Source organism: Ostrea edulis, chromosome 10 (genome assembly GCF_947568905.1).
Source record: "Ostrea edulis chromosome 10, xbOstEdul1.1, whole genome shotgun sequence".
Lineage (NCBI taxonomy): Eukaryota > Metazoa > Mollusca > Bivalvia > Ostreida > Ostreidae > Ostrea > Ostrea edulis.
In genome coordinates, this window is record NC_079173.1 from 20,796,135 (window position 1) to 20,822,232 (window position 26,098).

At 36.0% G+C, this 26,098-nt stretch overlaps 2 protein-coding genes across 2 annotated transcripts; both read left to right on the forward strand.

The window, feature by feature from the left end:
* The first annotated feature begins 205 nt into the window (after nucleotides 1-205).
* On the forward strand, nucleotides 206-12,672 carry LOC125665490 (probable transcriptional regulatory protein TC_0742). Its single transcript, XM_048898141.2, has 6 exons — nucleotides 206-244; nucleotides 3,022-3,373; nucleotides 5,047-5,156; nucleotides 6,997-7,133; nucleotides 10,005-10,176; nucleotides 12,084-12,672. The coding sequence occupies exons 2-6, from the start codon at nucleotides 3,037-3,039 to the stop codon at nucleotides 12,285-12,287; spliced, it is 960 nt and encodes a 319-aa protein (XP_048754098.2). The 5' UTR covers nucleotides 206-244; nucleotides 3,022-3,036; the 3' UTR covers nucleotides 12,288-12,672.
* A 5,831-nt stretch (nucleotides 12,673-18,503) lies between these two features.
* On the forward strand, nucleotides 18,504-25,405 carry LOC125665489 (uncharacterized). The gene is made up of 3 exons (XM_048898139.2): nucleotides 18,504-19,031; nucleotides 24,337-24,431; nucleotides 24,819-25,405. Exons 1-3 carry the CDS (start codon nucleotides 18,618-18,620, stop codon nucleotides 25,030-25,032), a joined length of 723 nt encoding a protein of 240 aa, XP_048754096.2. The 5' UTR covers nucleotides 18,504-18,617; the 3' UTR covers nucleotides 25,033-25,405.
* The last annotated feature ends 693 nt before the right edge of the window (nucleotides 25,406-26,098 follow it).

Below are 26,098 nucleotides of genomic sequence, written 5' to 3' on the forward strand. Positions count from 1 at the left end.
CGTACAGTATAGAGGGAACTCATACTGACTCGATAGTGAGCTAGCTTTTCTAGTTATGTGGTAGAGTCTCTCTCTTGATCATACAAGTTAAGCAAAGGCGAGAATGATCAACATTTGGATGGGTGACCACTACACGTTACAGTAAGATGCGGGGCCCAAATTGCAATGGGTCGAAACCAATGGCTACCTTCTTGAAATCACTAGACTATTATCGACTCTTTTAAAGAAGAGTTTGGCTGATTGTGTAAGTAAGTAAAGTTTGGTTTTCTTATATATTTAAAAGAAAGTATTTAATTATATGAAAATCAATCATATTTTTAGTTGATCTTTCTCTATTTTTTTTTTTTTTTTTTTTTTTGTATACGAAATTGGTCAAAAAGTTATGTTTAGGCCTATCAGTGAATGCTAATTTATCTTTTGACCAGCAAATGTCACACATGTTTGTTCGAATTTCCTCTAATATGACAATTGACTTTCGTTTTGTTGTATAGAACCTCATGCGTGTGAATGATGTAAAAAACAAACAAACAAAAAACAACACACAAACTGATTTTTCATAATGGTTTTTTTTTTTTTTTACCTTTTGCTACTTGAATTAATAATATGTTGACAAATATTGCAATAATCAATTATCAAAACTTGTCTCTCATGCCTTTTTAGGAAAAAAGTAGGGTTGTATATATTTGACAATACATAATGCATGTTTTTATCGCAATACATACAAGGGCTGTTCAAAAGTTTTCTGAACATGTGCTGTTTTTCTCTATATTATTAACGATAGTCATGATAGTGGACTGGCAAAATTTGTGTAATAAAAGTACGTAATAGCAATTTAATATAGCTAGGTTATGATAATGTAAATAATTATACAAATATCAGAGCATTCACAATACTTTATGTTGTCAGCTTACTAAATACTTTGTATACAAGCTGCATTGCCTAGTTGAACATATAAAGCTTGATTGACATTTCTGTAACATTGCAGTTGTGAGTATCCTTAAAATTTCTTATCCTTCGTCACAATATTCTCATATCTCCTTAGCCATGAATCAAATACAGTTAGAATACCATTTACTGTCCTCGGTGAAGCGATTTGCTAACATCACAGACAGTCACATGACTTCTCTTACTGCAAGACATCTGTCTCTTATAACAACAATGACATTGAAATGATTTATATGATGGGATTTCATATTTTATTACAAAATAGTAGTTTCCTAATTTTCAATCTTACTTCCCCAATCAAGTGTCTGTAAAATTCCATTGTACTTGCATAGAGAGTCAGAAATAATTGATATTATAATTTCTTTTCCTGTAAATTACTGGAAGTGTAGAATTGTAAAAAGCAATCCGCATTCCACGGAAAACCATGCTACGTTATATGAAGTACCTCAATTTTTTTTATGTGGCGCTTGTGAACTGCCTAATGTTTCGATATAATGTGTGACAATATGAAGCTTTACTTAAAATAGAAATGCTATATTTATGTTTAGTTCTATTAATCCATACTATTTGATATAAAATGCTTGTATTCTAAATTCGTTTTTCATTTATCAACGTGGATAATTCGCTAAGTAGTTTAGAGCATGTAACATAGATTGTTTAATTGTAATTATGTGACACAAGTTCAAATATTCTACAGAAGCATATTGAAAAAAGACAGTTCAAAATACCGCAAATGTAAGGAATTTCGTTTTAAGAAGCAGTTCTTATGCAAGGACGAAACTGTTCAAATTTTCTCAACGAGTGGTAAAGTGATATCAGTAAAGTGGAATGTGCGGATCAAGAAAAATCATCCCCAGAAATTTCAGTCTCTCAGTCTATTATTAAAACACAAGCAAGTACATCTGAATATATATTAGATAAATTTTATTTAAAATGGACTTGTTTTAACTATTGCAATTAAAATAACCAAAAAGTGATATTTAAAAAAGTAAAATGTCAATATGAATGAAATTACATAATAGAAATAATCTTATAAAATGGTTTCTGTGTTCAACATGTGTAGAATTTGAATGTAATGCATTTAAATATTAGTTAAGATTTTTATAGACAGAAAGGAATGAGATCTTTATACCATGTTTTGCTGAGTGATCATTAAAATGCATCACAAAATTTTTTCTTCACTTTTATTGATAAATATAAGCACAAGGTAATACTTTTGATATTTTCCCAATTTGAACATTTTACGCGTCAATTTTCCCAATTCTACGAACCCCCTGGACCCAGTTTGATAATGGTAGGAAAACCCCCTGCTTGTAAGATCTGCTCATTCCATGTTACTTTCACTTTTTCAACTCTATCAGAGTTTCCCAGGTCATCACTGGGATTTCATCATTGCATGTTGTTCCTTCTGGATGGTTAATGTCACTTTTTTAGGGAGGGGGGGGGGATTTTCAGAGATATATTTCTTGCGATGTTTTCATGATATCTCCTTAATTCACCAAATAAGTATCAATGGTCCTCTTGTTTGAACTTTCCCAGAGAGTATCGTCACTAGTCACGATTACTGAGTCCAATAGATGGTTTTCATATGACATATTTTGACCCCGAGTTATTCCCCTTGGTCGCCATCATATAGGTCAAACTGGTGGATTTTCCTCTTTGGGCAACCAATTTCAAACATGTAAGGCAGAAATATATGGGGGGAAATCTTTGCAATATTGCAATTATGAAGTAAAAGATGCATTAACAAATGTATATTAATAAGAAAAACAGTTTATCTCCACCTCAGTGACCAGAATAACAAGGCTGATCTTGGTTGAATAATGATGGAATCCGGGCATGTTAACCTACAATATGGCGGCCAATGGGAAATAACTCTTGCTTAATCGCTTCGATGGAAAACCATCTATAGGTGTGACTTGCGTTGATGCCCAGAGAGGTACAGCAAATAATAGTGCCAGAGCCTCCGAGAAAATTAATTTCAAGAAAATATTTTTAAATGTCGGAGGTTTAATTGTTTTCGAGTATCAGTCAGTCAGGGGAAGTTAGCAACTAATATTTTTTCCTACTTTTCAGGACATTGAATTTGAAATGGAGACAATGCAAAGAACATTTCTTCGAGTTTTACAAAGAACTCGCAGTTGTAGAAAAATGAGCCCCAACATGTCCCAAACTCTGGGATGTTCTTTGTATGGAGATGTAGTGAGTCCAAAGTTCTGTCCATCAGCAGAATTAAACACTTGGTCAGCCACACTAGTATGGAGGAAAACGTTGCTCCAATCATTGCCTGCTGTTCAGATTCAGATGAAAAGAGAAATGGCAGGTCACAATAAATTCTCCAACATAAAACATCGGAAAGAGGCGCAAGACAACAAGAAAGCAGCATTAATGAATCAGTTTGTCAGGCTGGCCAAAACAGCTGTGAAAGGTCAGTCCTCTCTGATTATTAATTTAGAGGTGAGGATTAACCGATTTTATGTAGTGGTACGGTTTCTAAGCTTGACAGTGGGAAATGAAACCACAGGTGGACGTAAGATTTAGGTGTTGCTAACCGTTTGTAATTTTGTTACTATTTTATATGTAGGAAATTTAGGTAGCTCGCGACAGGTGCAGTCTGCACACTTCAACATGTAAAATGCAGTTTACAGTGAATCAGACTCATCTTTGAATATTTTAGCAATGAAAAAAAAAAACTATTAAGGGTAGCTGTCGTAAATTATGTGTCTCTGTGTTGAACATTTGGTGAGGAAATACCATATGTTAAGCAGAGTATTTAGCGAGGATTTAATTTTGGCATTATTAGCAAGAGTGATGAGGTTGCTAAAATTGATTATCGTTAACAATTTATTCCATATCGGAGGTGATAGTTATCTTTCTTGGAATTATAAAGTTGCTAAAATTAGCTCTTACTAATTATATTTGCCAATTTTTATGGAAAAATCGCAAAATTTGTGTCTCGCTATAAATTCCACTTATACAGTAGTAAGCCACTGTCAGATCGAATTTCTATGTGGACATTTGATGTAAAGTACAGTCACAGCAAACACACTTATATTGAATTCATGCTTATAGCGAAGTAATTTTCATTCTCTGTTGTTTAAAAGCATGTTAGGAACTCACTGGATGTAACAAATTTTGTTCATACATGATGAATAAGATCTGTTCATAATTGTGTATCATGTTATTCTTCTGTACAAATAAATAAAATAAATGTTTATTCGGTATATACATACATACAAACATACATACATACATACATAAATACCAAGGATAACCCATGAAAGCTCAAAAGCTTATTTCCAATGGGGTCCTTTGATGCACGGATGATTGCGCTAGGGGGTCATTTATGTGGGAGGAAACCGGAGTACCCGGAGGAAACCCACGTGTCCGAGCGGGCGACTGCCATACCCTCTCACATACAACCACTGCCGATCACGGGGATCAAACTCGGGTCGCAGCAGTGAGAAGCGAGAGTGCTGCCTCTGCGCTACCCGGACACCCATTGTTGAAATATTCAGAGATGAGTCTGATTCGCTGGAAACTGCATTTTACATGTTGAAGTGCGCAGATTGCACCTGTCAGGAGCTACCTAAATTTCCTGTACATGTAAAAAAAAAAAAAAAAAAAAAAAAAAAGTAAGAAAATTACAAAGCACTGAATCTGCCTGATCTCCAGCTTTGCAGCTGTAAATGGGTGCTAGCTGTGTGTGAGTAATCCTGTTATCCAAGGAGAGTGTGACTCGCTCACATGTCACTATGGAAACCGAGAATAAGGTCGACCCTATGAACTTCACAGCTCATGAAGGATTTAACTATGAACTGGAATTTGTAGGCTAAACAAGATTTAATAATTCATTTATCCAAGGATGCTTTAATACAAAACTTACATTTATGTATCAGTGGAGCAGGAGTTATGTCCCTTATTAGAGAAGTCTTACATAAGTTATAGTGTAATTAACGTCCAAGAAATTACTGTTCCTTATCAGGGAAAGACTTCCTATAACAGTTTGATTCATTAGAGCTACACCGAACCTTACTAAATGCATACTGCCTTCAGTTGGTAAACTTTTCCTTATTCTCGATTTCTTTCTTTTTTCTGTAGAGGGAGGTTCAACTGATCCAAAGCTAAACCTGAAGTTAGCACAAGTTCTAGATGCTGTAAAGAAACAAAGTTTGAGTATCGATACATTCAACAAGATTTTGGATAAGTTGGTATGTGGTGTTTGAGCCTTATTTTTACTTTTCTCTATGATATTTAAAGGATCTTTCATGGTTTGTGGTTTGATAGGATTTATATTCAGCATGTTGTGTGTTTACTCCCGGAGTCTTGGTGAGGGGATAGAAAACACACAATGAGTTGGATATAAATCATATCAAACCACAAACCATGGGAGATTCTTTTTATCATGTTACCCCCCCCCCCCCTCCCCTACCCCATTTCATATAGGGGTCATCCATAATTGTCAACCATTTTCCAAAGTGTGCAAAAAGCACGCTCGGGGGGAGGGGGGTAAAAAAATCGACTATTTTACCGTATGCTCTTTTTTCTCTTGGTAGTTTTAGACAGGTCAGACTTATAAACTAAATAAAGCATCAATGTTCTGGACAATGATTTATTACTATTTATTCCAGTACCTTACACAACAGGGAAAAAAGTTGCTATGTAACACCGTAATAGTCCAGGTCCCAGGATCATGAAACATCTTAAGCTTAAGTCAAAATCTGAATATTGTGATGAAATGATTGAGAAGTCAATCATTCCAAAAGAAAATTGCTATTCAATATTGTTTCATTGAATTTCTAGTGTCTGCAAATTAAGAGTTTCAGTTCAAAAGTAATGAATATTTTACAGGTGATTGAAATTTGGACTTAAGTCTGAGTTTGTTACATGATCCTGGGGCCTGGTCCCTTATAAATTTTCAATTATGAACAAAATACTAGAACCAATACCTGAGAGCATTTAAAGCAAACTCATTGTTTGAAAACTGAATCTGAAACCTCAGTTTGAAAAAAATACAAATATGAAACTATTTAAAAAAAATTATCAGTCACCCGAGTCAACATAACCAGGTAGTTTATACTCGTTAAAAATAAATTACAGCATGTACAGGAGATGGATAAATATACATATTTGCTGTTTCCGTATCCTTATGTTGTATTTTTATATAATTTATGGATGTAATATATATATTGGTTATGAATAAAATATTGAGTATTAAAGGTAAACTAATAAAATTGCAGAAAGTGACTGAATTTTGGTGCAGTAAATGATTTTACCTAATGAATTTGCATATCAAACACATGTATGAAAACCAAATTGAAAAAAAAAATATAAATTCAAGTTTCTACTATCTAGAATCCTTTTATACATGTTTTTTTTTTTTAAATTTCATTCCCTGTTTAACAAGAAAAAAAGCATTTTTAATACTCCACTGTTAATGCTGATAGTTTGTCTTAATAAGTTTATAAATGCACATTTAAAATACAAAAGTGTAATGCATATAAAAAAAAGACGACAAGATAAGACAGAGACATCTTTATTTTTTTCTATAAAAACAAAAATCTATTATATGCATAAGATTTGCACATTTATAAAACATTATATCATTCATATATCACAAGAAATAGGGGTACCAATATTAAAGAACTCATTGTTTGAACTAAATTGCTCATAAACTTGATTGTCAATCTTCTTGTTGGGAATTTGAAAATGGTTGATGTACACTTTTTGAGGGGGGGGGGGGGGGGGGGGGGGGGGGGGAGGGTCTTAAAAAGTGTACTTTTAGCACACTTTGGAAAATGGTTGACGATTATGGATGACCCCTTACATTACTTTATTGTTGGGAATTTTGCTTCCTGATATTTTGTAAACAAACCTCATAAAATTGACGATTGTTTGTGACGTCACAAATGGCGTAGGAAAACATACATTGTAGTGTAATAATTAAAATTTATTTAAATGTTGATATCCACTGGGTGAAGGAGTAAGCATGTGATAAAAATTAATATTCGCTATAATTATGGTGAAACAAATTATCATCTTTTTAAACAGAGCAAAAAAGGTTTGAACTCCAAGGAGCACATGCTTGAGGTGGCAGGACCAGGGAGCTCCATTTTCTTGGTACTTTTAGACTCGGACAACGTTACGCTTGCCAGATCAGACCTGAAATCGGCTCTTAAAAAACTTCCGTAAGTTTTAACTTTTAACTTATGAGCATACAGTCCCAACCAGACCCAATGTGACACAAACAGATTTTGCATGTTGTTTTCCTGTCTGTATTTTGTCTGTTAGTTAAAGGACCCTCACTGCTCAACGGCCTTGAATGCTGAGTAAAAAATTTAAAGCTCTGCACTGACATCGGTGCTGTCTCCATATGAGTGAAATATTCTATAGTGAGACATACATTAAACTCCAAATAAACAAATATGCTCCGTGTGACATTTATATTTTAACAGATCACCGCTGTCCGGCTATGGAAAGTTCATACTATAGGCAGGCGTTGTTCTTGCCAGATAGTATGCAACAGCTCGTCAAGGTCATTTGACCAAATTTAAGGTTTTATGATTAAAGGGGATATCTTATACTGGACAGTGGTATTTGCTTCAAAATTTGAGGGTATGATTGTAATTCATATATGAGGTCCCATGATTAATTGTATGTTGTTTAATGTTACTCTCAAGAAAATGTCAATCATGGAAATAGTGCCAGTGGAAAAGCTTCAAATTTTGACCTTTACTTGGTACTCAAGGTCATTGAACAGTGACACCAATAATTTTTGGTAGCTGCCTATCTGACAGATAATTTGTTCACTGTTTCACCACTGCACATGAATTTCCAGTGAGAAATTGATGTCGCTTTGCATCTGTGACCCACACACGTTATTTTGATACTTATATGTTAGATTCATTTGGGCTTATTTTGTCTCCATTTTGTGACAAAACTTTACTTACTACTTCAAACTGGGCTTCAAAATAACATAACTCTGACATTTAAAGTTGTGCATGCATGGGCGGATCTACATGTAGAGGGGTTGTGGTGGGGGGTCTGGACACCCCAGGAATTTGCAAAATATATACCATCATGATGTAGATGTATGAAAAAATGGATTATTATATTTGCGTGCTAAGCAAAAGTCGTCGTCGCCCCATCATCCACCCCCCACCCCCGGGGAAAAAAATCCTGGATCTGGGCAGTTGTTTGTAAAAAAAAAAAGAATTGTGTTTCATAGTGCACAGGGCATTTTCAAAGTTAAAAGGAATATTCACTCCAATGTGAGGAGAAGGATGTACGTGTGTGATTTCTATCAAGGATTTTCTTTCTTTTTATCTTTTGAATTAAAACTTATGAATATATATTTACATGTAGGTATAAAAGTATAAAACATGTATTGCATTCATGTGGATATATTTATCAGATTGTTAAAAGGACCCATTGTCTGTCAACAATGAAATAAAATTTTCAGCAAGTCTGTTACTATGGATCAAGTTTTCTACACAGTGGATATTATTTTCAGAAATGCGACACATAAACCGCATTGGTGTTTAAAGTAAGGCAATATACTTCCTGATCCTCTTGAATATTAATGAACTTCAATATGCATCATTGTAGTGCTTAATTTACATGAAGCAAAGATATAAATTCACACAGACATTTGAATTGTGTAGATGACTCGAATTTTGACAAGTCATTGCTAAATCTCAATTTCGCAGCAGGGGTTGACACTAACAGTAGAATGGTGGCTCGGGTACATAGAACACTGGGATGGTCCACCTGATAATACTTTAGTGTACCGCCAGTCCACTTTATCATTCGGGTCAAAATGTATATACTTGGACATTTTTGACAATTTATTTTGATATTTTCCCCTTATATTTCTTTTGAAATTGACATTGCTTTCATAATAGATAATGAATATATGCTTGTTACAAACCAGTTCGATCTGGTTTTTTAGTATCGCCTGTCCTCATAATCATTACCAAATATGGATCGTCGTCAAGGTGAAAGGTTGCATTGGCTGTTCCGTTTAAAGTAACAAAGTGGTCAATGATATGATATTTCTGTACTTACATTGTGTTTATATTTTAAAAGATACATACAAAGGTAAATATAAACAATAAAATGTCTTTCTTTGTTGTTTTATTGGGTGACAAAGGTAGCAATCATTGCAGAAAAAAATTATGGGGGTTATGAATTTTTTCTGGAATGCTTCATTTTGTAGCTATCTTCATCACCTGATAAAACAACAAAGAAAGCATTTTATTGTTTAAGTATGTACACCAGTCTGCGAAATTAGCGGTAGTCTGAATGAACGCGGCCAGTGATTTTCCTGTTGGACTTGTAAAATCCGCTTGGCAACAAGTCCGACTGGCTTGTTAAAAAAAACTCCCGTCGGAGTTTTAATTTGACAATCGGAAATAAATAAATATTACACGCATGCTCAAGTCATAGAATTAAAATAACTCGCCCCAAACAAAGTCATTCGTCCCATTAATTACGCATTTTCACTCGGTCTGTTCCGGATTTGTCTTGAAAATTCTTCAGATTTCGAATGGGTATAATTTACTTTCATTTTTCGGGCAAGTGAAATTGAGTTCAGGCATGTGGATTTCCTGAAAATGGTTGCCCGAATGGCTTGTGGTTTGCAAATCTTAATATCATTGACTGGTACACTGGATAATTGGTGACTGTTTCTTTTGTTTTATCGTTTAAGTGTGTACACTTCTAACGGGGAATGTATCTTTTATTTATCCTGTGGGGATCCAAGTTAAAGTAGGTCCTCAGTACCTTGTCATAAGAGGGGACTAAATGGGGTGGTCCTTTGGATGAGACTGCAAAAACCGAGGCCTCGTGCCACGATAAAGATCCCTCCCTGCTCAAAGGTCGTAAGCGCTGAGCATAGGCCTAAATTTTGCAGCTCTTCACCGGCAATGGTGACGTCTCCATATGAGTGAAAAATTCTCGAGAGAGACATCAAACATACAATCGATCAATATCTTTTGTTTTATTTTTTAAGTGTTTTCACTTCTATTAGATAATTGATGAATGTTCCTTTTTTTTAGCATAAAAATCCAGAACACTGTTACTTCTCTACACTTCTTCAAACAACAGGGAATTGTCTATGTGACCCCTGACCCCAACCGTCCGAACCTTGACCTTGAGGAAGTTGCCATTGAATGTGAAGCTGAGGATGTTGTCGTGGAAACTAATGAGGAGGGTCACAAAGTGATCAAAGTAATTATGCCTAGTTGTGCTGAGAATGTCTTTTATTGGCTCATCTGAGTGAAAGGTTGCTCAATGTCTCTCATTGCAAATGTGAAATAGTTTGAACTCTTCTGAAATACCATGTCCATTGGGACAAGATATCCTTTAAAAATAAAAGGACAAGATATCCTTTAAAAATAATGGGGGTGTGGGGGGGGTTGGGTTGAAATGAAGAACCACAACTCTTTCCAACGCCAGATAATTTAAAAACAGTGTTTAAAACCCCCAGAAAAGCCAAGACTTGAATGCAAGGTTCATTATACATGCATTAGTCAATCTAATTGAAACCAAATGTTTGATCCGCTCCAATACTCTGATGTCGCTAATACAAAGATCTGAAGACATCCTGTATAGTGTCACATCAGAATGAACTTTAGATGAACCAATCAAATTGTCTCTAGCAAAATTGTTGGCAGTATGAATAAGTGTCAGTGAATCCCAAAGTGTTCCAGATGTTGACTTCCGATGGAACTTTAAATGCTGAATTCAACATGTTAGAATAGATTTGATTGGTTCTATTTTAAGCATTTCATTGATGACTGTAGGTCACCAAAGTTCATGCTGATGTCTTCAGATCGTTGTTTTAAGCAACATCATAATATCGGAGCAGATCTAAGATCTGGCTTCAATCAGATTGAAGTTGTGTACATTCGAATTCGTTCCTACCATAACCTCAAGGGTCAGGTTGAAGTTTAAAGTGTTACATAGCAATGTTATGAATTTTTAGCTCAGATGAGCTATAGTCATTCAGATGAGCTATAGTCACTCAGGTGAGCTATTTTGATTGATGGTTTTCCATCATCCGTTGTGATTAGATATTTTGATGTAATTAACTTCTTTTCTGAATGGAATGTACAAAGTAATTTTTTTATCAAATTTGGCATGGAGATACAGAGTTTTTCCCCTTATTTAACTGGTACTAATAAATACTATCAATTTTCTCCCAGTTTTGAGGTTATGAAATGCCCAATAACAAACTTCTAAATTTTTGAAGGTCAAAATTCACTTTGTATGAAATGAAGGTCAATAAAATGGGGCTTGTTTGTAAGGTTTTAAACAATGAATACTTGTTTACTCTTCAATATATTCAGTATTAATTTCAACACATGCTCGCTGCTCGCCTGGAACCAGAGGGATAGGGTAAAAACCGGGGGACATTTAGCAGACAAAGTGTGTTTCGTCATGATGAGCAAAGACTCCGTTATCAAATTTGTGAAATTTATGGCCCCTAGCTGAATCAGGGTTTATATAGTTACAATGCATTTATTATTTTAAAAAATATCCTTCATAACTTCTGGACATCAAACAACCTACCTGAAGTTGTGAGAGTCATGAGCCGTAGTAGGGTGGAATCTCGCAATCTGTCGAAGTAAATATCTCGCTCCAAATGCTTTCCCTATTAGGAGATTTATTTTTGTTCTCTCCAAGTCCATAGAACCTCATACTGTAATATCTATAATTAGAGATTGCAATATTGTAGTTCTATAATAACTTGGTTCAATCTATAATTACTGTAGAGTTCTTTTAATTACTTGATATTTATTAAGTACCTAATATAGCAAAATGATTTGTATATGTCAAATCGCGTAAACATGAATTCACGTGTGGTCAGTTAATCAAGAGTTCTATGTATTCTAACAACAGAAAAAGAAAAGGAAGTAATTTATTTTGCGAGTGATGCCTCTTGCAAAAATATGGGGTAATATATTCCTCATGTATATTTAGGATTATATAGTATAAGTTTCTAGAAATTATGACGTGGAAAGAACAAGAATAATTTTTTCTAGTCTAGAAATTGAATTTTGGTGAACTATACATCAATTTGAAGTGTTAGGATTGTACGGTGTTTGACTTCTATAATTTTGTTGTGTTGTCAGTTTCTCTGTGACCCCACTCAGCTGATGGAGGTGAAATCATTATTAGAAAAACAGAATTTAACAGTGGAGTCACTCTACGAGGATTTCAGTCCGCTCATGCCAGTCACACCCACGGAGGCGGAGCAAGAGGAGATCGATGTTATCATAGAGAGGCTTGAGGGCGTGGAAAACTTTGTACAGATGTACTCCAATGTCCAGTCTTGAAAATAGGAACTTGGATTATAAATACACGTTTTTATTTTAGAGATTTAATCGTCTCTATAGACATGGATTGGGTGATGTTGTCAGGAACCGATACAATACTTTTGAGCGATCTTGTGCTTGTATTTACAATTGTTTAGGATTGTTGTGTTAAGCATTGTAAACATCAACATTACTAAGGAATCTGTGTGATGCATGAATTTAAAACAGTATGAGGAAACATTGTCAATATTTATTGATATAAGTTATAATACAAATTGACTAAAGAAATAGGGAAATGAATTGTCCATTTGTAAAGTTACACTTGTAAGTAAGTGTTGAATGAACTTCCTCAAAATGTTTGTGATACAAAAAGAAAACAAAGAAATAAAAAACTTATTTAAGATTATATATCATATTTTGTCTAATTAGGTCACCTTTCTCATTCAGGTGTCTTAGTGACCAATTGCTATCCATATCTGTGTGTCATTAGCATTTGAACTATTCAACTTCACAGAAACTACTGTATCATTTCTTACCACCATTGATGTGTGTCATCTTTACAGTGGTAGAGCTACAGAGACATAAGAATCTAAATCGATGGTACAGGGAACTGGTCAGAAAGCTCAAAGATCCCCAAAGTCTGAGCTGAAAACAGGAGTAAAGTTCAGCCAGCAGGGCAGTGGAAATGTAGAAAGTACAGTGTAGAATGTAACTCAGGGGCAGTGGTGAAGGGAAGACAGGATCTAGGAATGAACACGTTCAGGGAAGACAGGGGCTAGGAATGAACATGTTCAGGGAAGACAGGGGCTAGGAATGATCAAGTTCAGGGAAGACAGGGGCTAGGAATGAGTAGGCTAAGGCTATTGATTGATTGTTTTGCATCCTGTCAAGAATTTTTCACTCATATTGAGACGTCACCAGCTGTAGGTGAAGTACAACAAATTTAGACCTATGCTTAGTGCTCAGGGCTGTAGCAGTGAGGGTTCTTTAACCTGCCAACACCTGTCGCGACACAGGACCTCTGTGTTTAAGGTCATATCTGAAAGACCCATGATTCTCACTTCTGATGCCAAGTGTTTGGCGAAGAAGCAATCACTATCTATTTTAACATCTTGTGCTTGATGCGGTCATGGCATAAGCAGGGCTCGAACTCACGACCTCCCGGTTACAAAGCGAATGCTCTACCACTGAGCTACTGCGACCAGTGATAAGGTAAGGCAGGGGCTAGGACTGAACAAGTCAAGGAAAAACAGGGGCCAGGAATGAACAGTCCCAAGTGAAGACAGGGGCCAGGAATGAACAATCCAAGGGAAAACAGGGGCCAGGAATGAACAAGTCAAGGGAAGACAGGGGCCAGGAATGAACAGTCCAAGGGAAGACAGGGGCCAGGAATGAACAGTCCAAGGGAAGACAGGGGCTAGGAATGAACAAGTCAAGGTAAGACAGGGGCTGTGTATGGTGTATTGACAAGGCTGTAAATCAAGGCTGTTTACGGTGTATTGACAAGGCTGTAAATCAGGGCTGTGTACGGTGTATTGACAAGGTCAGGCAGTAAATCAGGACTATGTATGATGTATTGACAAGGCTGTAAATCAGAGATGTTTACAGTGTATTGACAAGGCTGTAAATCAGTACTGTGTACGGTGTATTGAGAAGGCTGTAAATCAGGACTGTGTATGTTGTACTGACAAGGCTGTAAATCAGGGCTGTGTACGGTGTATTGACAAGACTGTAAATGAGGGCTGTGTACGGAGAATTGACAAGGCTGTAACATCATCAGGGTTGTGTATAGTGTATTGACAAGGCTGTAAATGAGGGCTGTGTATGGTGTATCGACAAGACTGTAAATGAGGGCTGTGTACGGTGTATTTAGAAGGCTGTAACATCATCAGGACTGTGTATGGTGTATTGACAAGGCTGTAAATCAAGGCTGTGTAAGATGTACTGACAAAGCTGTAAATCAGGGTTGTGTACAGTGTATTAACAAGGCTGTAAATCAGGGCTGTGTACGGTGTATTGACTAGGCTGTAAATCAGGGATGTGTATGATGTATTGACAAGGCTGTAAATCAGAGCTGTGTACAGTGTATGGACAAGGCTGTAAATGAGGGCTGTGTAAGATGTATTGACAAGACTGAAAAACGGGGATGTGTACGGTGTATTGACAAAACTAACATAATCAGGGCTGTGTATGGTGTTTTGACAAGACTGTAAATTAGGGATGTGTACGGTGTATTGACGGCTGTAAATCAGGGCTGTGTATGATGTATTGACAAGGCTGTAAATCAGAGCTGTGTACAGTGTATTGAGAAGGCTGTAAATCAGGGCTGTGTATGTTGTACTGACAAGGCTGTAAATCAGGGCTGTGTACGGTGTATTGACAAGACTGTAAATGAGGGCTGTGTACGGAGAATTGACAAGGCTGTAACATCATCAGGGTTGTGTATAGTGTATTGACAAGGCTGTAAATGAGGGCTGTGTATCGACAAGACTGTAAATGAGGACTGTGTACGGTGTATTAACAAGGCTGTAAATCAGGGTTGTGTACAGTGTATTAACAAGGCTGTAAATCAGGGCTGTGTACGGTGTATTGACTAGGCTGTAAATCAGGGCTGTGTATGATGTATTGACAAGGCTGTAAATCAGAGCTGTGTACAGTGTATGGACAAGGCTGTAAATTAGGGCTGTGTAAGATGTATTGACAAGACTGAAAATCGGGGATGTGTACGGTGTATTGACAAGGCTGTAAATGAGGGCTGTGTATGGAGTATTGACAAGGTTGTAAATCAGGGTTGTGTACGGAGTATTGACAAGGCTGTAAATCAGGACTGTGTAAAGTGTATTGACAAGGCTGTAAATCAGGGCTGTGTACGATGTATGGACAAGGCTGTAAATCAAGGCTGTGTACGGTGTATTGACAAAACTAACATAATCAGGGCTGTGTGTGGTGTTTTGACACGACTGTAAATTAGGGATGTGTATGGTGTATTGATAAGGCTTTGGTGCCTCGGTGTAGTTTGAACCATGGGGATAGGGTAAGTAGAGTCACGCTTCTCAGCGAGCTACATTGTCTTCTGACAGCTCTTGCTAGGTGAATTGTGATTTTAGTTATTTTGCATTGATAAACAAAACAATCTCGCTAGTTTGGCTCAACTCCAAATCGAGTGGTTGATGATGAATAACGATGTAGGCGGAATAAGTGCTGCCGTCCGTAATTCTATAGAGGGAAGTGTATAATGATGTAGAAACCACCTCCTGAACAGTAGATTCCAATTGATCAGTTTTAAGAAAATCATCCAGAGTGCATTATCGTCCGTGATTTTTTAATTTTTTTTTTTTTTTTTTATAGATAATTAATTACAAATTTACAAAGCTTTTAGAATTTTTTAAAACGAATTAAAACTACATATTGATCACTATCAAATTGTCATTACTGATAGGGTAATGAAGATTAGAATTTCACTTACCATGCAGAAAACGGCTAGCTTAGATACTAATTTATTTAAAGGGTAGACAAAAGATCATCGATTTATCATCATAATCTTTTTTAAAATTATCACAAAACGTCGATGCAGTGAAATTTACGCCGAACGTCGGCTTTTTCAGGAAACGATTAATTTTCCCGAACTGCCGATGTAAATGGATGCTTTAATGGTTATAAACAGAACTGGGCTTGGTAGCGCCAGAGACCTGGTCATATTTGATCGACAAAGTGAATAACAACTAGATTTAATAGATTCAGAATTTTGCTTTATACATGTAAATTTGTATATCCCATATATAAGTACGATAATCGTTTATCGGAGTAATCAGTTAATCAGTTTATTGGAGACACAATACTAACTTGAAGGTTTGTAAGATGTCAAACGTTAACCACTAATTTCAAAGAAGCTGTTAAAAACCTTAAAAACAAATAAAGCAGAAGTCAATCTCATAACTCCTATAAGCAATACAAAATAGAGAGTTGGATAAATACGGACCCCTGGATATACCAGAGGTGGGATCAGGTGCCTAGGAGGAGTAAGCATTCCCTGTCGACTGGCCACACCTGCCGTGAGTCCTGTGTCTTGATCAGGTAAAAGGAGTAATCTGTAGTCAAAATCAGTGTGCGAAGAATAGTCTAACAATCGGTATGAAACACGCCAGCATTTGACCCAATGGTAGGTTGTATCGGCAAACTAGATCGTTTTAACGACCATAAAATTTGCGAAATGCTTACTTTAAACGAGACTGAATTCTGCTTTAGTGAGTCCCAGAGGGTAATCATTCAGTACAAATTGTGTCTGGTGCATCGTCCTTTTCAAATATTTAGATAGAAATGTTATGTCGAATAAAAAAAAAATTAGGTCTTCTCATTATTGATTACACAACCTGCCAATAGTTGTGTCTTCTAAAAATGTTTATCTGATTGTGTTGTTTCCACAAATAAGACTGCACAATTCCAGTTCAGTGTGTATCTTTACGACAAATATCTCATTATTGAAAATACACGAGGGTAGCTTCATACCTTGATGAAGCACGTTCGCGGTAAATTCATCTGCATTCATACGCGCATTCATGAAGAAATGCCATCATTGCTCTCAAGCACCTTTTGAAACCGAAAAGTCGTATTGATCAGCGTAATGTCGAAACACTCGGAGGAATTGCTGCCATTTATGTGTCAATACCAAATTATCGACATGATTTAATGTCTACTAGATCTGCAGTTCTTGGTTTGAAGTATACCTGGTACATGTTTTAGAATTGATATCATCGACATCGCTATGTCGACTCTATAGTGTATTGATATTGAATTACTAGTGTTGCTACTGTAGAATTATTGACTTTTAATGAGGTCGACATCTCGCTTTATTAACCCAAATAGAAGTGGTTGTCAACAAGGCCAGTCAACAGATATTTTAAAAGAGTTTTAAACGACAATGCACGTGTACTGTTTTTATTAGGGGGGGGGGGGGAGGTATCATGAACAAGTCATCTTCAGAAACAGAAAAAAGGAATTTATAAGATATCGCAAATGGATGATTAGAACAAGGTCACAACATTATGGAAGAAGATATTAAAAAGGTGAATAACATCGCCGGAAACCCACAGTCGGTTGCACTTCTTTATCAAATCTCTTGGTACTCGAGAAAAGTACAATATACATATTATGTGTACGTTAGAGAATTCTAAATAAATAATCAATATCTTCAATTCTGAATTATTGAGGACATTAATTTAATAATTGATAACATTAATTGTTTTACTGAATTGATGCACGCGTCGCAATACTTGAATTTGTTACTCTCTTCTAATACATTGATATCAACAATTGAATTGATGCGTGCTACCGTAAATCTGGATATTTTTGCGTCGATTTATTTTTGTGAATTTGAGAAAAAAGCTTATATATTTAATTTTGTGTTTCTTATTTTTACGAATTTATGTAAATACATATTAAAAAACGTGTGAAACATTATTTTTGAGAAAAATATTTTTGCGAATCCAACTGACTCGGCAAAAAACGCTAAAAACTAATCGACAACAAAAATTACCAGATTTACGGGTGTACACTTCAACTGAAGACAGCAATAATTCAATTAATGCGCACATTGTTTATTCCCTTCAATTAAATTGAAGATATAATTCTTTTAGAGAGAACAACTATCTACGAGTAATTCAAAATATCTTCAATTCAACATATACAAAATTCAATTTAGAATGATCTATTTAAAAGGATTATTGTTATATTTAAAAGATTGATTGCTATAATTTTCTAAAATTGTGCTGTGAGTGATTAATTCTATTTCAAATTTTTCATAAAGGGAGAGTATATGTAACGTACTTTATATCAAGAGATTTGTATGACAATTTAATTTCTTTTAAAAACGTTTTAACAAAACATGCTCTTCCTATATACTTCAATGTAAAATTCTTGGTGAAATAAATCAAGCAGGAAACAAAATTTTGAAAGTTCCTGTGGTGGATTATTTCTATTTCATGAACCCTTAAAAATGATACCATGATTACAAAAATCCCACCATCCATTTATTAGATATGAAATATGGTCGTTATACATTGAATACCTTATACTGGAACAGTTTGAATGATTGAAACGACAACAATTAATTAATTAACACTTTGATATACATAGTTATGATTGTAAGATATTTAAATAAGTGCATAAGTTCGGATGTACCTTTTATTGGAGTTTTAAATTTCCCTGTGTTCGACTTCAATGATCAGATGCAGGGTATTTAAAACAAGATAATGTGACTGTACATGTCACTGATCACGTGATCGAATCAACACTCTCCCAAAAGCAAACATCGTAAATATATGTGACCCGGCCGGAATTGCATAGGATATAAAAATGCAGAGATACACATTTCAGCTATCAGTCGGCAATAGGATTTCAGATATGATGGAGTCTCCTAAAGACAACAAACAGGTGAACGGAGAAAAAGATACTCCTGTGAAAGAGACCCAGGTCAACGGCGACTTAGCAGAAATCAAACGAGACCATGTCAGAAGTATCGCAGAAAAAATTGAGCAGAATATTAAGGAACTGGACAAACAAAGCCTCGCAGATAGGGATCCGTTGTATACCGCGGAGGAGGAAAAGAAATTGCTGGATAGATATACAAATTTTTCTAAAGACAAAAAAGAGACGTATTACAGGTTCTTTAAAACTGCAGACACTTACAATTTAGGATTTTTGACAATTTATCAGTTTGCAGAAGCTGTTCGGAAACGAGGATTCAGCGGACAAGATTCTGAAATAGCGGTAAATATTTATCTGTTTTTAGTTTGACGTGATACAATTGTATAGAAATACAACTTCAGTGTTGACAAACTGTCAAGCTGATTTTGTCTTGACACAAGGTCGGGGGATTTAAATCTCACCTTTTCAATTGCTATATAGACAGTACGTACTTTATGACGAGTTCATTATGAATTCTTTCATTCAATGAAAAAAAAGAATTTCAAATTCCCATCTGGCATGAATTGTTGCCACATAATTATTGCAGTCCCTATAATCCAATTAAAGAACTACAAGACAAAACCGTTAATTTCCTTAAAGGTCGGTAAGCCGGACTACTGGAAGTCAGATTATAACTTTTGAAATTTTTTAAAACTAACTTTTGATTCTTCCATATTTCATGCAGCCGGCAGCTAGGATTAGATTGTGAGCGATTGATTTTTTCTCATATTGACAATTTTAAATGTCATTGTTGAAAAGACAATCGATACACAGCATTCCAAAAGCGCCAAGCCGGGATATAACAATCATCTCCATGGCACGAAATCCGAAAATATGATCATCATGACATACCTTTTATCAAATATCTTAAAATAATATGATCAGGTTGACATACATTTTATCAGATATTGATGTTAAATGAAAAGTTTTCAATTTACCTGTGTAAAATTATTACCAGAACGGCTCTATCGCATCCACATACACTGTACATGTACACTGTACCGAATGAAGTAGCGAAACAAAACGACACTAAAATACATATAAGGATGCACCCCCCCCCCCTCCACTTTACGATCACCATTAAATTCAAATCAGAAAAGAAAACGACCCATTGACGGATTTAACCTCTGGGGTATGTTTGATAGCCGTGAAAGAATTAATTTATTTTTTATTTACACGCGGGGTCCGCAAGTTCAGCGATAAAAAGAATGAACAATTTATATAACCTATACAGGTATTTTTTCAACATTAGGCATATTTTCCGATTTTCCGTGTATCTTTCGCGGTCATCCACAAGTCATGACCCCGTACAATGTTCAAAACAATGACAAGCATAAGGCCCATAGGGCAGTAATTCTACATCGGCCAATGTGTGTGTTGGGGGGGGGGGGGGGGTGGTGTCAGTAAATTTTGTACCATAAAATATTCATGTTATGAGAAGATCATTACTTTAAATCTGATTTTTTCAATGATGTAACTGCAAATACAAAGATCACATTATATAGCTGCAGGCCCATAACCTGGGATTGTGGTGGGAGGGTTGGGTCCACGACTGGCATGTTCGCACCTCGGAGTGCAGCACTTAATGATCTTCCCCCTCTATCCAGGTACTCCTTCTTGGATCCGATTCGAGGTCTTGCCCCCCCCCTTCCAAAATCCTCGTGTTCTTGATAAACATCGTTTTTGAAACATCCTGGTAGACTAAGCTATCATAAAATAGCAAATTCTCCCCGTAAAACTTTCGGGAATATCCGCAATAACTTGGATGAAATTAAGATTACTTGCAATGTATTTAGCCCTTAAGCTTAAGTACAAAAGACGATAACGTTGATGAAACGCGGTCATTTTGGAATTTCGATCATTCGGGGAAAGTTGTATCCTATTGACCACTACTGGAACTTGTTCGAAATCCGATCGATTCGATGATAAATGATTATTACATTTCTTCATAACCAAGAGACGTCTGTGTGCTGAGGGTTTTTTTGTTGTTGTTGGCCTGCAGCCATTCTGGTAAAGCAGTCGATTTGTCCCAATCAATAGCTCCCTAAAGTAACAATAGCTGATCAAGGAAGCGATTGTGCCTAGATCAATATAATGTAAGGGAGAGGGTGAGAAGTTTATGTCGATACAGTTAGACAGACAGACAACTGACATGCATTCAAAGATCACGTGACCAACTATTACGGGAACATACAACAGAACAAAAAGGACTTCATGTTGGGGGACCAATTATAAACATTAATCAACCATATGCGTACAGGCGTGGTATTCTTTGACTGTTGCGTCAGCTTGCATGCTCACTAAGAGATTGACGGTACCAGGGAGGCTACACAGTGATTTTTGTCTTTGATGCTGCGGACGATTTGCGGAGGATCAATCACTGCTGTTTTTGTAAAATGTCTTCGGTTTAACGCGGGTCGAATCCGGGACCTCCCAATTGCGAGACGTACAGGTACGAGCGTCCCGAAGTTCGTCATACAACAACCAACACAGCATATGCATTGTTTTTATTATTATCACTATTACTATGAAAGTTGAAGATAACGAACACTGATCTATCTCATAACTCCTATAAGTAATACAAAATAGACAGTTGGGCAAAACACGGACCCCTGGACACACCAGAGGTGGGATCAGGTGCCTAGGAGAGTGAGCATCCCCTGTCGACCGGTCACACCCGCCGTGAGCCCTATCTTGATCAGGTAAACGGAGTAATCTGTAGTCATATACTGCATGTACTACGTGTACTAATGCCAATTCTACTACAACGGTAGCTCAATAGTAGAGCGTTCGCTTCGTTACCGGGAGGTTGTGAGTTCGAGCCCCGTTCGTGCCATGTCCGCATCAAAACGTTAACATATGGAGCGATTGCTCCTTTGCCAGATGCATGTTATTTTTATGTGAGAATCACGGATCTTTCGGATATGACGTAGTTCTGTGTCGCGACAGGAGTTGGCACGTTAATTAAGGAACCCTCACTGCTACGGATCTGAGCGTTATTTTAGGTACTTCACCTGCAGCCAGTGACATCTCAATATGAGGGAAATATTCTTGAAGTGACGTACAACAAACAAACTACTACTATTGTTACATGTACATGTAGTAATATCACTACCATTATTGAATACATGTAGTACTACGGTTCGAAGAAAATAGTTAAAATTCCTTATTGTTTGAAAAATTTTACTGAAGAGAATTGTTATCTCTGAATTACAATGTAGAATTTATTGCTCGTTTAAAATGGGCGTGGGTGTACTTGTTAATAAAAACCTTGGCTGTATCTGATAATCACCTAATAAACAAAAGCGTATACAGGACCCACACTTGACCCAAAACTGTGTCCGTTCTCTCTCAGTTCAAATACACACCTTGAGGGAGTGCTTTAATTTTATCGCTTAAAAACTCGTGATCTTTTGTTCACTTGAAAATTTAAAAGAAAAGCCTGAAGACTTTGATGCTAGACAAAATGTTTACTTGAAACATTGCAGTTTTAGCCGTGATCTTTTTATACGGTCATCAAACACGCGATAAAATAAATGATGGGGTAATGATACCAGGGTACGCCATTGATGTTTTAACGTCAAATTCTTAGTTTTAATTTTAGGCATTCTGACTGAGAATATTGTATTAAAATCTTATGTACAGGCCCCAGGACCATAAACTGAGACTAAATCTAAAATCCAGCTAACTTTTGAATTAATTTTCATGAACAAATAAAAATTTCAGTATATGTTTGCATTTGATGGTTGTTTTTTTTTATTTTTATAAACCTACAGGTTTTTTTAAACATATGTGCTAAATAAATCTTTTAAGTAATCAAAATTTTGACATAAGCCCATTCTCAGTTTATGGCCCCGAGCCCAGGGTCATTTTGTATGTATTACATGTAGTTGTGTGGAAAACTTGGAACCCAATATGTATGCAGCAATACCAGGAAACAAAGAGTGAAAAATGCTTCCTTTCTTAGAAAAATGTGCTAAATTAAATTTCAGAGCTTTCTTGTTACGGATTGAAAATTGAGATTGCCACGCCTAATGACGTAAATGTGATGTTTGCGAGGTGCGATTGAATTATTCAATGAAATTCAGGCTGTCTGTTCAGGCATACTATCATAAGCAGTCCCCTAAGATCTGATAGTGGATTGACAGTATTGGTCCAAAATTCTCCCATCTCTTGGGTATGGTAACATTTCACTTTAGATGTATAAATGTTCGAGACTATAAGCGGATAAGTCACTGTCAATATTGTTTGTCTTGTAATAAATCAACCTCAGTGCGACCCAGCACGCTACATGTCATTTATCTGACGAAGGGTCGCTTTCAAGAAGGAGGGGTGTTGGCCACGAACTATTTAAAAAACGCATTAAAGGTTGTTGTTTTTTTAATCTAACAACACCCACGTAAATTCACATACACTGTAAATGGAGACCTTTCATTGTGAAAAGTCAATATTGTTACATTGTAACAAGTCCATAATTGTTATGTTGTAAGAGAAATTTGTATCTTGATCAGGTAATTCCCATATTCACGGAATGTTTAAAACGTTATTGTTCATACGACACAATACACACGAACATTTGATATGTAACAAAACCTCAGGGGTTCTCTAAGTGTTAGGAATAATCTAGTAAACTGAAGTAACAGGAATAATCTAGTAAACTGAAGTAACAGGAATAATCTAGTAAACTGAAGTAAAAGGAATAATCTAGTAAACTGAAGTAACAGGAATAATCTAGTAAACTGAAGTAACAGGAATAATCTAGTAAACTGAAGTAACAGGAATAATCTAGTAAACTGAAGTAACAGGAATAATCTAGTAAACTGAAGTAACAGGAATAATCTAGTAAACTGAAGTAACAGGAATAATCTAGTAAACTGAAGTAACAGGAATAATCTAGTAAACTGAAGTTACTGGAGACTTTATGACATGCAGGCGATTTATAGTGTGTTGCACCGTCACATAAATTTCTTCTCTTTAAACAACCCCCGAGAAAATGGCTGAAATCTCATGAAATCCTAATATCAACTGATATTTAGTTTTTCAAAGACCTGGACATCGCTCAATATTGTTTTATGATGATTTTTAAAAAAAAAAAAATATCTTACAACAAAATTTTTATCATTCTTAAAAAGTTTGTTTATGTTTTAAGATAAAACGTGCTTTTAATTTTGTATAGATAAATCAATATCAACGTCAACCGGCTACAAAACTCCGCACATGGTCAAATAATTGATTTTAAAAATAATCTGATATGAACAGGAATGCCTATGTTAGCTGATATCAAACTTTTTATCTTCTTGGTTTCACGTATAGCCATAACCACTGTTCCAGTATTTTTCTGATTGTTAGGGAACATGCTAAATGCTATTTAAGATTTCTTGGGCACCAAGGCATCGGTTCCAAGTTTGGCTACAAATATTTTTCTTTACATAGAGTCATTTTCATATTCTTGAAAAATATGGTTTACATAGGACATATGATAGAGTACACATTTATCTGACTTTATGAACCTTCCAGAGTTGACCATGTTTCTGCTTACACGAATGTGTTTAGCAGTAATTGTCTAGGTGTGTTATTCTCCGTAACATTTGTTTCGTCTCATTCACAGACCATGTTCGTTGACCTTGATGCCAACATGGATTGTGAAGTGACGTTGGAGGAATACATGAATGAAATGTCAAAGAAGGACGCCAAGGCCAGAACGTAAGTCCACACAAACTCGCGGGAAATATAAATAAAGATTGTACAGTATGCCGTCACCGTAGGACTAATCAAGTAGGTATTAAGATGGTATTGTTATCTGATGGTGGTACGCATGCGCAGTAACTACAACGTGCTACGAGGCTTGGTTTTATATAGTCCGACTTCTGAAATGAACATCGAAACTGACAACAATTCATACAATCAAGAAATCATTTCAGGTTTATTTTTACAAATTTTGTTACAATTTTAAAATATAGATCGTCTCTTACGACAGGACTTTTGTATTAATTGTAAAACTGCATTGTAAGGTTTGATGGGGAGTCGTTGTGCATTAGAAATATGACGGCTTGCAATCAAAAGCTTGATTACTATCACGTTCTGTTATAGGGAAGCGGAAATGCTAGAGATATTCCGAAGGTTTGACAGAAACAAAGATGGCTTCATCACGCGGGAAGAATTACAAACGTCACTGGAAGAATGCAGAATGAGGCAACTCGAGATTGATATGGACGAAATTATGAAAAAAGCTGATCGTGATGGCGACGGGAAGTTGTCGTATGACGATTTCATCAAAGGTTGTCGGTTCAAATCGAAAGATTAGGAAAGATCCCCAATGCAGGGTGAACTGTACAATCTTTTTGTCGTAATCCGGAGCTTGGAAAGGAATAAAACTGCCAATCTATGCATTATATACGTAGGCAATACACGTGGTGCATTCTACGCAATGCGGAAACAATACAAAATATATCCGGGTACTTTCTGTGGACAATCACTCTGTCAAATTTTGTTCATGATATCGGTATACATGCATATATATGAGTCCCCTACTTAGTCATGAAATCTACATGCTATACTCATCATAATTGTTGTATTATTATACTTGCCAAATATCAAAAACTTGTTAATACTGTGACGAGTGTACATGCATTATCTAATGACTAATTACAACTGCAATTAAAATATTACATCAACAATTTATCGTGTTGTGTCACTGGGACTTCTGCAGAAAAAAAAAATTATCCTGCAAATATGTGATGTGTCTTACAAAATAGGCCTATAACATAGGGTACCTGTAAAGTGCGAAACGAAATCGAAACGAAACGAAACGAAATCTACTGAAACGAAACGAAATCTACCGAAACGAAACGAAATCCACCGAAACGAAACCCACCGAAACGAAACGAAACCTACCGAAACGAAACGAAACAGATTGTATGATCGAACTCTTTAAATTATAATAATTGAAAATGGTATCTAAGGCCCCTGTTAAAGTTTACACATATAAATAAAATTCGCCTCCCCTTTGATGTAGGCTTTCGGCTTGACTGATACAAAGTTTTAAGAGTTGGAAAGGGGGGGGGGGGTAAGCACAAAGTACATAAATACCATGTGCAATTAGCTTCGGATCCAGAAATTTCAGAACGGAAGGTTACAGTCTCACAGGTCAGAGGTCTGGGGAAACACACTAAACGAGGGATGGGGTCGTCGGCGTTGAATCCGATTTTGGGCATAAATACATGTTTCAGTATTTTTTGCTCTAAAGACAAATATATGTATACATGTGGATATTGTGTATTTGTACGTAGTATATCAAACGGTGGATTCTGAATATGTCCTCCCGTTATCTTTGTGATTTCTGCTTAAAATCCCCTTGTTCATAAGCCTTT